This window comes from Delphinus delphis, chromosome 18 (genome assembly GCF_949987515.2).
Source record: "Delphinus delphis chromosome 18, mDelDel1.2, whole genome shotgun sequence".
Taxonomy (NCBI): domain Eukaryota; kingdom Metazoa; phylum Chordata; class Mammalia; order Artiodactyla; family Delphinidae; genus Delphinus; species Delphinus delphis.
This window is the reverse complement of record NC_082700.1, coordinates 17979888-17993163: the sequence shown is the minus strand read 5'-3', so window position 1 is coordinate 17993163 and position 13276 is coordinate 17979888. Positions and strand designations below refer to the sequence as shown.

The 13276-nt window shown below is 38.0% G+C and overlaps 2 protein-coding genes and 1 pseudogene across 4 annotated transcripts in view; 2 read left to right on the top strand and 1 right to left on the bottom strand.

Annotated features, from left to right (window-relative positions):
* Positions 1 to 13276, bottom strand: part of RCBTB1 (RCC1 and BTB domain containing protein 1) — a 108800-nt gene that overhangs the window by 7029 nt on the left and 88495 nt on the right. The window lies entirely within an intron of this gene.
* The window catches only part of LOC132413902 (histone-lysine N-methyltransferase SETDB2), an 80924-nt gene that overhangs the window by 35085 nt on the left and 32563 nt on the right, over positions 1 to 13276 (top strand). The window contains exons 10-14 of one of the 3 annotated variants that reach the window (XM_059996162.1): positions 538 to 637; positions 2003 to 2096; positions 4588 to 4913; positions 8603 to 8691; positions 9281 to 12898. In XM_059996162.1, the coding sequence (XP_059852145.1) occupies positions 538 to 637; positions 2003 to 2096; positions 4588 to 4913; positions 8603 to 8691; positions 9281 to 9398 (727 nt within the window). In that variant the 3' untranslated portion in view covers positions 9399 to 12898. Of the gene's footprint in view, positions 1 to 537; positions 638 to 2002; positions 2097 to 4587; positions 4914 to 8602; positions 8692 to 8880; positions 9029 to 9280; positions 12899 to 13276 lie in introns of those variants that run through there. The other 2 variants (XM_059996163.1, XM_059996161.1) reach the window with 2 other exon arrangements.
* On the top strand, positions 7545 to 8237 carry LOC132413886 (small nuclear ribonucleoprotein G pseudogene; annotated as a pseudogene).

Genomic DNA, 13276 nt, shown 5'->3' with positions numbered 1-13276 from the left:
GAGATCTTATGAACCCAATCAAGATTGATCTATGCTGTATACTATTGATCAAGAGTAGTTCTTTCTCTTTCATCTTTCTTTCTTACTTTCCACTTCCACTCCTATGTATATCCTGTATGTCAACTTGCTTCACAGTTGTAAGTTTAACACTGTGAGAAATCTAGGGCACTTAGATTTGAAAATCTAGCCAACATACTTTATTTCCTCAGTTTCCATTTGTGGAGTTTTACCTTTAAAAACTTTGACTTTAATCAGGTTCTTTATGGATGTCGTAACTTTTGCAGTTCTTTTTATTTTCTATTACTGTTTTATTTGCAAAGCTTTTCTTAGGTTTTCTTCAGTTTTTTAATATACTTCAAAAATGATTGACTTTAAAATATGATTATACTTTTTTCTTCTAGTGAGGGGTAGGCATAGATGTTATAACTTAGATTAATTTCTAATGGATATTTATGTAACAGTGAAGCTATCTATATTTCAGGGCACAATAAAGAGCATTTTTAGTGATATACAGAATAACTTTTTTTTCCTTTTCAGAGAAATGAAATGTAACAATATTTCAAGAATTCAGTATCATTCAGTCATTAGAAGTCCTAAAACCAAGACGGCCAGTATTCAACACAATGGGGAAAAGATGGTAAAAACTGCAAAATGTAGATGGTGCCCTTCTGAGAACATTAACTATTACTTAGTTCAAATTGTGTTACTTAATAATGTGTAGGATTTCTTTTATTATTTTGTAATGTGGTGCTGTTAAAGTGTTAGGACTATGTTTTATTTACTTAGTATCTTCCATGGTGGTTGGCATGTTCCCAACTTAGATATATAAGGAGAATGTTGGTCATGATCTGACAGTGTATTCTACTGAGACCTATCCAGTCTAAGAATTTGTAGAAGAAGCTAAAGTGTTCAAGAGTTGATAGTATTACATAATAAGAAAAAAAGGATGGAGTAATTTAAGTTAAGGAGAGATGGTGTGATATGTAGGAGAAAGAAGAGAAGCAGCCTAATGAAAGAATCATCAAGAAAGCAACATTTTACATGATAGCCTCTGAAGGTACACTTTTCAGTCTGTACTGAGAAGAATAGTCAGACTGTAACTTCGAAACAGAATGATGCAGGAAGAAAAGAACAGGCAGACATAATGGTAGTTCACGGTAAGGCTTGTTGATGAAAAATAAAAACTCTGCCCTAGGTGGTGTGCAAATATTTGCCCTCTGCCTAGTAACATTCAGTAGGTACCTCCTCAGTACCACATGATTATGAAAAGATTGGGCCGGGGGATCACATAGGCTTGGGTTTGCCCTCCAGCACTGCAGCTTACTAGCTGCTTGACATCTCTCTGTCTACATTTCTTTATCTGTAGAATGAGAATAATAGTATCTGTCTCAGAGTTAAGAGGATTAAATGAGATAAACATCAGAAACTTTGTGTAGCACAATGCTTGACACCCAACTAAGTGCTCCACACATGTTGACCATTGAAGTACATAAATAATAATAATAATGGTCAACATGTATGGAGCACTTAGTTGAGTACCAAGCATTGTGCTCAGCATATACCCCTTTTTGAAAGTTATCATTACCATTTAAAGTGACTGCAGTGTCTGCAACTCATGGAGACAGGCAATTCCTTTAACCTTTTCTTTGAAGTAACTAGCCAAAGAGTGTTTTTAATCTTTGCACATCTTATAGTTGAAGCCAAATTTATAATCTGGCATCAGAATTGAGGGATACAGACAGGTGTATTTGAATTTTATTTTGAATTTATAATGCCTAAAGAGTGTCTTGACAGTCCTTATAATTTTCATAGCTGTTGCTCACTAAAGTGCCTAGGAGTAAAATACAGCCATAAGGGCTCCATCACTTCAGAGAGGCTTTCAAAACTAATCTAGTAGCTATAGCCTGTGAAGATTGACACTTGATGAAAGAGCCCTTACTGCTAAATTAAATTTTTTTTCCTGACCTAGGAAGTAAAGACATCTTCCTTGTTTTCTTTTAAGGGATTTACTTCCTCAGAGTCTGTCACCTCAGAAGATAATGGTGGATTTAAACCAACTCAAGTACATCTGAACTCTAAAGCCAAGGAAATGAGAGGTAGGCTTTGTTTCAGTCTGATTGCCTGCCTCTTCTGCCTTTTTGTCTCTCTTGCTCAGTACTTGTGGCTCATTTTCTCAGACTCCATAACAAAAATGTGGCATTCATCACAAGAGTTTCTACTTGTTTAGATCAGAGGTTGGCAAACTATAATTGGTGGGCCAAATCCAGCCCACTACCTGTTTATGTATAGCCTATGAGCTAAGATAATTTTTACCTTTTAAATAATAACTGAGAAAAAATGGGAAGATAAGTAATACTTTGTGACACTTGAAAATTATAGGAAATTATAATTTCAGTGTTCCTAAATAAAGTTGTATTGGAACAGAGCCACACTCTTTCGTTTACATGTTGTCTCTGTCTACTTTCACACTAGAGCAGCAGACTGAATAGTCACAACAGAGACCATGTGGCCCACAAAGCTTACAGTATTTACCGTTTGGCCCCTTACAGAAGAAGTTTGCTGACCCCTGGTCCAGATGCCAACCATGACTTGATGCGTGGCAGGAGAATGGGGTGGTCAGCTCCAAGTCTGCATAGTCCATGTATGGCTTTGGAAGCATTGTCCAATGCAGCTATTTCCTAACCCTTCGTTTAGGCTCCTTAAAAATAAAGACACATCATTCTCCTGCAGTATTCCAGCCAGTGCTGCTGCAGGGGATGCTTAGCAAAAAGTGTAAATATTGCTACCCTGAGTGCTTATCTTTCAGTGTTACCGGACCTGCCATGGTTAATATTACAACCTGACAAACTTGGATTTTGTTCATTTGCATTTCAATATATCCCTCAGTGGAGAGGCATTGCTGAGACATGACCCTTTGTGAAGAACTGACCAACCATTGCCTCTTCTGCCTTTGGGCTTCCTTGCATCTGCACCCCCAACTCCCCACCTGGTCTTAAAGGATGGAGACTGGGGGAGGCAAGGCAGCTCCTTGACAGAAAAGGTCTATCAAGAAAGGGCACTTATAATAATTTCACCTGTAGAGGAGGAAAATCTCTTTCTACCCATCTTAAGCTGTCTAGCCAGAGCCCTGTAAATTAGACTGACAAAAGACAGATTGACAAGAGAAAAACAAAAGTTTATTAGTATGCATGTTATACACATAACACATGAGTACTCAGAGATGAGTAACTCAGAGAGGTGGCTTAGAACTCTGGCTTATCTAGTATCTTAGTCAAAGAACAATAAATTTTTAGAGGAATATAACAAGACAAAGGAAAAGGGCCTTGAATATCTCGTGGTGGAAATTGTGGGAACCCAGATATATGTGAAACCAATGGTAGATAAAGGCTAGTTAGTCAAGTATGCTATGTAGATTGCTTTGGTTCAGTCTCCAAGCTGACAAAGGTCTATAGTTATCTCTGGTAATTAACTTTTGTCCTTCCTAGTATTATAGATGGAGGGACACCTTTGTAAATTTATATCCTGCTTTTAGACACATGGGGGGAGGGCTGAGCTTTTCCTGTATTGCTACTTAATTGCCCTTAGCTCAAAATAGTCCTTATGTCAGAGATGCATATTTTGGGATGACATTCTGATATATCACCATTTAATGCATGTGAGCCATACGACTACTGTTACTTTTGGTTCTTTTGTCATTTCCATTGACTACTACAATGTATATAGCAGGCACCACAAAAACTAGTTATGTACTATTATAGCTCACAAGTAACCCATGATTAAAATATGAGTACATGTAGGAGTAGCAGCCAGCAACAGTGATGATTACATCAAAAACATTAATTTTAGAGAAGTATAATTTCTTCGTGCCACTGAATTAGGTGACACAAATGACTTTTTAAAAATAAATCATTTTATTCCATTTGACATGCATTCATACTTTTGAATATTTTCAAAAAATTATTTCCATTATTCGATAAGAAAAATAAGTAGTTCATCTTCTTCTAAAGTACTATTGTTTGTAAAAGTGTAATTATTGAATGATCATCTAGTAAAAACTCCAAACATTAATGTATACAAAACCCATAGCAATAGTTATTACTATTGGGACTTATAGAGGGTGACTCCATCAGGGTCTCCTCAGGCCTTTCATTGGTATATTAAAGGCCTAAAGTGCTCCCTAAATACCCTCTCTGTTACAGCTGTTTAGAATACACTTAAATGCAGATTCCAAAGTTGAAGAGAGGTAAGTCAGTTTCTAAGGAGTAGAGATTAAATACAGTAACAGGAAGCAACATGTATACAGATTCATAAAAAGGCATTGTTATGTAGTAGAAAGAAGGCAGGCTTTGGGGTCAGATATTTCTGGGTTTCTTACCCCACTTCTCATTACTATTGCTAGTTAGGTGAATCCCTTAAGCCTTCAGAGGCTTGAAGTTTTCATTTGTAAAATTGGAGTACTGTCTACCTTAATACATTGTAAGGATTAGCAATAATTAGCACAGCTTGCATTTAATTAGAATTGTTACTCTCACCACTGTTGCTCAGCCAATTACATTTCCTGACAATTCCTTCCACAACGTTTATTAGAGGACTCAAGCTCAAACCAAGCTGAAGATTCTGAAGACAACCCTGTGATTGAATCAGATGTGATAGATATAACTAAATGTAGAGAAGAAACTCCACCAGGGGGCAGATGTCACCAAACAGTCACACTGGATGATCAGAATGAGATTCAAATACAAAAGCCCCAAGAGGAAAAATCTCCAGCATGTCAAAACCAGCAGGTCTCTTGTGATAAAGAGTTACCAAGTGAAACCAAGAATACTTCATCTGATTCTCTAAAGAAATTCAATAAAGGGAGTGTGTTTTTATTGGATGCCACAAAAGAAGGAAATGTGGGCCGCTTCCTTAATGTGAGTATATGGGCTGAGGTTCCTATGTCTAAACACATTTTTTTTTCCCTAGGCTTCTTAACAAAATCATGAGGAAAATATGATTAAAAGACTCCAAAGCCAGACTACCTAGATTAGAATGCCAGTCCTAACCAAATATACTTCAATTAAAAAATTTTTTTAAAAATGCCAGTCCTCCACACATGACCTGGGGCATGTTACTTGACCTCTCTATGCTGTATTTCCCACCCCTATAATATGGAGATAATAATAACTGTCTAGGACGTTATGAAGATTAAATGTATTATATATAAAGTGCTTAAAAGGTACCTGGCACACAGTAAACATTTGCTTGAGAAAGCTATAAGAAATAGTAAGAAAATCATATATGTTTATTGAAAGGTTTTCAAGATTCATTACTTCAAAAAAATATCACAATGGGACTCATAGAATAAGCTTCTCTTTTGTGTCTTATATAATACAGTGAAATGCCTCTATCTATTCAAAAAAATCAGTTGGGAGTACTTATGTTTTGCTTACTCTCACTAAGTTTTGAGTGGTTTAGTGGCTTAGTACAGAAAACCAGTACATTTATCAGAATATTGCATTTTACTATCTTACTCCTTTTTTATTCCTAAACCATAGTCGTTTTCTGTTTCTGTGTATGTTTGGGATATATGTAATGAGATTTATTTTTGTTTATACAGAGAAATATTTATGATTTCTCTGATTTTAAGGTTCAAGACTTAAGACTCCTGGCATCTTCATGGTAAGAGGGATAACTTGTATTATTGGCCATAACTACTGAGTAGTGTGGAGTTACCTTGTAGCTTTCCCATCATACTGCTATTCTATCCTGCCTCCTACCGTCATACATGTTTATCAAAGAATGTATGGTCTCAGGAATCCTACAGGGAAAAAAATCCGCTTCAACCTCTAGTCCCAGTGTGTATATAGACTCTCTTTGGCCAACTGGACCATGTGGAAGCCACCTGTATGCCCCGTACTCTCTGGGCTCCACTTTGTCCTTGCTTATCCTATCCAGGAGAGTGAAGAGGAGTCGTGGAAGGAGGATGGGAACTTTGATACCCTCCACACATCTTTGGAAAGGTCCACTCTAGTACTCTGATCCCTGGATATGGCCTTAATTTTTCTCTTTGATCTGTATCAGAGCTCTTCTTCCTCTCTGGGGTTGAATTAGTGGGATGGGCAGCTTTGCTTTTTCCCTTAAAGTAGTGGGAAGCATGCATGGCCCATGATTCTTTTATGCATTCCCTTTGCGAAGCTCAACACTCCCTTCCCCCCCGCCCCCCGGCCACGCCGCACAGCTGGCGGGATCTTAGCTCCCTGACCAGGGATTGAACCTGTGCTCTCAGCAGTGAAAGTGGAGTCCTAACCACCGGACCACCAGGGAATTTCCTCAACACCTCTTTAAAATGACTTTTGAGTAGTTTGAAGTTGACGTTCAGTGATTATTTTTATTTTATTTTATTTTAATTAATTTATTTTTGGCTACGTTGGGTCTTCGTTGCTGCGCGCGGGCTTTCTTTAGTTGGGGCAAGCAGGGGCTACTCTTTGTTGTGGTGCGTGGGCTTTCTCATTGCGGTGGCTTCTCTTGTTGCGGAGCATGGGCTCTAGGCATGCGGGCTTCAGTAGTTGTGGCTCGTGGGCTCTAGAGCACAGGCTCAGTAGTTGTGGCGCACGGGCTTAGTTGCTCCGTGGCACGCGGGATCTTCCCGGACCAGGGCTCGAACCCGTGTCCTCTGCATTGGAAGGTGGGTTCTTAAGCACTATGCCACCAGGGAAGCCCTCAGTGATAATTTTACATGTAATTCAGGTGCCATCAGAAGAGAAAATACTCTTAAGTCGGAAAATCTTTAAAACCAAAGAGCTTTTCTCCTTGCTAGATAAATCTTTATTTGGCTTTTTTCTTTTTCTCTGTCCTAGTTAGGAGGATACTTGGTTAACAGGGAACAGAATCCTCTCCTCCCTTCCTCTTTCCTACAACTGCTTTTCTCTATTCCACTTTCACTACTTCTACACTATTGCCAAACATGCTAGGAGCTATTAAACATAAACATGCCAGGAGAGCCAGAAGATCATTAAAGAATGATCTCTAGGACTTCCCTGGTGGCGCAGTGGTTGAGAGTCTGCCTGCCGATGCAGGGGACGCGGGTTCATGCCCCGGTCTGGGAAGATCCCACATGCCGCAGAGCGGCTGGGTCCGTGAGCCACAGCCGCTGAGCCTGCGCGTCCGGAGCCTGTGTTCCGCGACAGGAGAGGCCACAACAGTGAGAGGCCCACGTACCAAAAAAAAAAAAAAAAAAGAATGATCTCTAGCAAAGGACTGTTGTGGCTTCCTTTCTGGTAGGTTGTGTTGAATGGTGGCTGCACGAGAACTATATGGTTGGTTTCACCAGCTGGGTCCATCCCTTCTTTATAGGAGGAAAAAAACGGGCTTTTCTTTCTTTTTAAATTTAATTTTCTACTTAGATAATACATTCACAAGATTTCAAAGTTTAAATAAAATAAAAAGCCTTAGAGAATACCTACATACATACATACAGCCAAACAGAATTCTGTATCAAGGTAGCTCTGACCCTGCCAAGTAGGCACCATGAGTAAAGCTTACCAGGCCCAAATTGAAAAAACTGTGTGGACAGGAAGTTATCATTGAAATTTAATGGTGGCAAATATGTCTGAGGAAAATTGCTGGGATTTGATCCCTTTATGAATCTGGTGATAGATGAATGTGTAGAGGTGGCAGCTAGTGGGCAACAGAACAATATTGGAATGGTGGTAATAGGAGGAAATAGTATCATCATGTTAGAAGCCTTGGAGAAAGGAGAAGGTCATGTTCAGCAGAGAAATCAGTTACGTATACAGGTACCCTTTCCAACAGGTCTGTTTGACTGTGTTGTAAAACTCAGGTCATATACATTCTTCATATTAAACTTTTTGTTTTGTTTAAAAAAAATGTACTGTGCCCACATTCACCCGGCCCCCACTCCACCCTCTATAGTTAAATCATTTTTACTACTTTTTTGTGTATTCTTATAGTTTCTTTATGCAAATACAAGTAAATATATGTTCTTATTCCTACCCATTACATAAAAGATAGCATATTATATTTACTATCCTACACCTTGTTTTTTTTTAATTAGCAACGTGCCCTGGAGATCTTTCTAATCAGTACACAGAGCTCCTCGTTCTTTTTGTTTATATTAATAGCTGCATAGAATTCCAATGTGTGGATATCCTAAAGTTCATGTAACCAATCCTCTTTAGATAGATATTTGGATTGTTTCCAAACTTCTACTGTTAAAAACAATGTTCAGTGAATAATCTTACACATGGATACATGTGCAGATATATCTGTCGGATACATTTCCAGATACTGGATTGCTGAATCAAAAGATATGCATCTATAATAGCGATAAATACTGACAGATTATCTTCTATAGGGGTTTGCACCATTTTGCCTTTCTACTGGAAAGATGTAAGAGTGTCAAAACAGGGCTTTTCTGAATGGATTCCTACCATCAACAAAATTGTAATGAGCTATGATATTCTATATACTAGTCAGGAAAAAAAAGATATAAACAAAAATAAGTTAGATGTGTTGGAAACAGAATGGTATTCTAATGCTGCAAAGAACAAGGTATCAAACTTGATGCTATGTCTAACCTCTGTGTTTATTTTTTTAACAGCATAGTTGTTGCCCAAATCTTTTGGTACAGAATGTTTTTGTAGAAACACATGACAGAAATTTTCCATTGGTGGCGTTCTTCACCAACAGGTTTGAAAATTTTTTTTATATGATTTCATTTTGAAATTGTGACTTTAAAAATAACAATAGAAAAATATTAAGAGAAGATATATGCTATAGCCCCACATATCTGGCACCCTAGAATATTCAGTTATCCCAAACTGTTTGTGGTCAATAAAATTTTAAATAGCTGAAATTTTCATTCTTATTTCCTCTTAGAGTTAATGCCTGAAAAGGCTAAGGATGGCAGGCCTCAGCCAGTTCAGTTCAGAGGATAAATGATGCAGAATGCTACATCTTTGAGTCCAAACTGCCCCCAACTACCACACCACATGCCTCATCACATTACTGGGTTCCACTGTTTGCAAAACACACTTCCTTCCTTGTGGATATTGACAAGTTTCTTCTTACTTATGATTTTAGTAGATTTGAAATAAAACTTAAGTGATTATTCTTAATAAAAGAGCATTCCTAATTGGTTGTTGTTGGAGAGAGAGAGAAAACCATATTTTTGAGGATGGTTAATGATGTTAATATGAAAATTGATATAATCAAACTTGGTTCATTTGGTAGTTATTCAGGGTAATTTATGATTATTTTTAAAATTTCTACTTTCTAGGTATGTGAAAGCAAGAACAGAACTAACGTGGGATTATGGTTATGAAGCTGGGACTATGCCTGAAAAAGAAATATTCTGCCAATGTGGGTTTAATAAGTGTAGGAAAAAAATATTATAAATCTGTAGCTAGTGCCTGTTCATGAAATTAGCTTATCAAGCTGAAATTAGAGTCATGCAAAAGAAACCCCAGTGGTCAGTGGCATTAATTTAGGTTATGATCCATCAAGAGAATTCCTCTCAGTTTACCCTTGTTGGGGGGTCCATTTGCATTACTTAGAAACACTAGGAACAAAATAAGGACATTTTCATATGCATAGGGTATCTCTTTATTCTTACTGCTGTTCAACTGTACATGAGTAGGATGGAAGTGTATATTTTATATGAAATACTGCTATATAATTTGTAACTTATTTGTAAATTATATATTAAGAAAGACAAATGTCACAATTGATTTCAGCACTTCTTATTGCTTTTGGAATTATCTTTGACTTTCATGGCCCCAAAGGGCCAAAGCTCACATCTTTACCTACAAAATTTATTTATGTTTAATTCCTGGCAAATAATTTACCATTGTGAACCATAAGGTGGGCAACAGAGCCTGAAGCATCTGTCGAAATTCACTTCATGCATATTACTTCCAAGTATTTTAGTGCTAGTTGGAGAAGCTGTATCTGGCTCCGTGAAAGTGTCCCATCAGTCCGTTTGAATGAGAAGGGGTAGAAGCTCTCCTGTGGGGAAGGTTTTGGCACACTCTTTGCGATTCAATTTCTTTTCCACAGATTCTCTTCACTCCTTCCACATAAACACGGACAGGAAAGGAGGGAGTAGAAACTTGGAGGAATTAGAATATTTTTGTTCTAGATAGAGCCTTATGAAAAGGAAACTTAGAAAATAGTCAGACATGGCTTATTTAAGCCAGAAGAGATTGTGCTGGGCAAGAATTTCACTTAACAAAACAATTCTACTGAACTGCAAAGTCTGAAACAGACCCTTGGACTCTCCTAGGCATGATGTGCAAATTATTTTCCTAGAGAAAGTTACTTTGCTCTAGGTTACCTGACCATGATTGTCTAGTGGAAAGAGGATGAGAATCTCCAAGAGTTAAAACTAATTTTATCTATAACAAAGATATACATTTGGCTGCCAGGAACTTCCCACTAGGAACCAGGATGGGAATACTAGCTCAAAAAGGAGTAATTAAAAGTAGTTCTGGTTTTTGAGGGGTTTTTTTTCTTTTTTTTTTTTTTGATCTTGATTCTGGGTTTAGTTTGGTTACCTTTCAAACAAAAATCTCTTCTAAGTTTGGACCCGATTAATTTCTTTAAAATATTGAACTAAATAAAAATTTAACTTGAAATTGGTTTAGAGAGTGGGAAACCAAAGAGCTAGGAAAGGGAGCAAAATATTATAACCCAAACAGCCTGTAGACAGATGAGGAAAGTTGAGAAGTCCATTTATTCACAGTAAAGATGCAGGAATTTTAGGCAATGCACTAAAATAAAGTGAAGACACTTGATAAGTATGGAAAATGTTTTTGTGCAGAAATCAACATCTTGATCTGCTTCATTCTGTACTGGTTCACAGCTGTCATCTTCCGTCAGCATCCTAGAGATTCCCTTTGTCTTCCCTATGTCAGGTCTGTTGCCAGTTAAATCCCGTTATTTCCCCTTTCCTGGATTTACTCCCACATATTGGTGAAGCACATCCTCCAGTAGCTTTTGAAAGGGAAAAATGAGAGGTGAATATTTTGAGCCCTTGTATGTTTGAACATGTTATTTTACCCTTACATTTGATTGCTATTTTGGCAGGGTATGGGTACTCAGTTCGTGAGTAGCTTCCATACCCAATTTTGAACACATCTGCTACATTCCAGTGTTGCTGCTTTGAAGTCTGAAAATGTTCTCACCTCTGGCCTTCAGGGTGACTGTTGGAAGTCAGATAAAGCCGTTCTTTATCTTTTGTATACGTGGCCAGTTTTTTTCAAGCTTATAGCATTCTCTTTGTCCCAATGTTCTGTTCCCAGTAAGAGTTAGTTTTCATACCTCATACCAGGTGCTTGGTGGGAGGGATCTTTCAATCTGAAAACTTTGTTCTTCAGAGAAATTTTCTTGAACTATATTTCTTTAATGAAATAGTTCTGTTGTCTGTTATCTGTTGTCTCTTCCTATTTATCTAGACATTAGACCTCCAGGATTGGTTCTCTCATTTTCTTATCTTTTCTCTTAATTTCCAGCTTTGTCTTCTTGCTCTACTTTCTGGGAGATTTCCTCAACTTAATCTTACAATTTGCCTATTGTGTTGGGTTTTTGTTTGGGGGGTTTTTGCGGGGTGGGGATTGGGTTTTGTTTTGTTCTGGTTAGGTTTTTTTTTTTTTGGTCTCATTTTAAATTTCTAGAGCTCTCTTCTCTGAATGTTTTTTTTCTTCAATATCCTATTTTTGGTTCATGGTTGCAGTATCTTATCTCTTTGAAAATACTATTTATATAGTATAACATACATACAGGCATTCATATCTATATTATCTTTTTCCTGAATATTCTGACCTGCAAGGTTTGTTTCTGTGTTTTCCCTGTATGTGTCCTTTGGTCTTTGTCGTTCATGTTTTAGGCTTTCCTCAGTTAGTTAGTTAGATCTTGGCAGTCTGCTCATTCTTTTTTTTTTTTTTTAAATAAAGGATTTTTTTTAACATCTTTATTGGAGTATAATTGCTTTACAATGGTGTGTTAATTTCTGCTGTATAACAAAGTGAATCAGCTATACATATACATACATCCCCATATCTCCTCCCTCTTGTGTCTCCCTCCCACCCTCCCTATCCCACCACTCTAGGTGGACGCAAAGCACCGAGCTGATCTCTCCCTGTGCTATGCGGCTGCTTCGCACTAGTTATCTGTTTTACATTTGGTAGTGTATGTATGTTCATGCTACTCTCACTTCGTCCCAGCTTACCCTTCCCCTCCCTGTGTCCTCAAGTCCATTCTCCATGTCTGCATAGAGGACAGCATCTTTATTCCTGTCCTGCCCCTAGGTTCTTCAGAATCATTTTTTTTTAGATTCCATATATGTGTGTTAAGTCTGCTCATTCTTAAGAGTGGAACACTGAAAAGCTGAGATTATAAACTGAGAGCGGGGTAAGGGGCTCTTCAACTGCTTCACCTGACCTAGCTGAGCTCTTCAGTTTCTTATCCAGTCTCTTTAGGACTTTCTTTCTGGCCTGGCAAGGTGTACTCTTCCATCTTACTGCTTGAAAGAAAAAAAAATTTTGCTGCCAGAGCGTGCTCTTTTCTCCCGTTTTGCATCTCCACACTCTTGCTTCTGTAATCCATTTGTGTTTGTCAAGACTATCCAAGTTATCCTTTTTAATATTGTTCTCTTTTCTGTCCCCAGTTTGCCTCCTTTCCTCTCTTTAAAATCTGCTCAAAAAGCAAGACCTCCAGGAGTTTTCCTTTGATTAGTTCCTCAGCAAACCACCAGCTATTACATGCTGCTTTTACAGAGCAACTTATTTTTTAACTGTAATTTAATTCTATGCGTTTGTGTTCTCTACATGTGTATTCCATGCACCAAAAACCTTGTCTTGTATGGTGCTGTGTACCCAATGGGTGCTAAATAAAGGCTTGCGACTGCAACTGGAATTACTGTCAGTTAATTCTGCGTCCGTTTATGATAGACCTGTTTAGGCCAAACTTGGTGTGATACAGTTTTTAGAAAATAATGGATAAACCCTCAGAAGAACAATCATTTCTCCAGCTGAGTCCAGGGGCTTCGGCCACCTTTACTCCGACTATCGCTTAAGTGGGCGCAGGGTGGGGAGCTCCTGGCATGATTTTTTTTTAAAAAAAAAGCAATTCAAATTCAGACTCAGATCTGGAGAAGTTGCGAATTTCTGTTTGAGAACTGCATCTACAAAGCCGACGGGTCTCTTCCTGCTCGGGACTTTTCCCGCGGGTAGGGGAGATCAATCATCATGATTTCGCCGAAACGGACTTCCGGCTG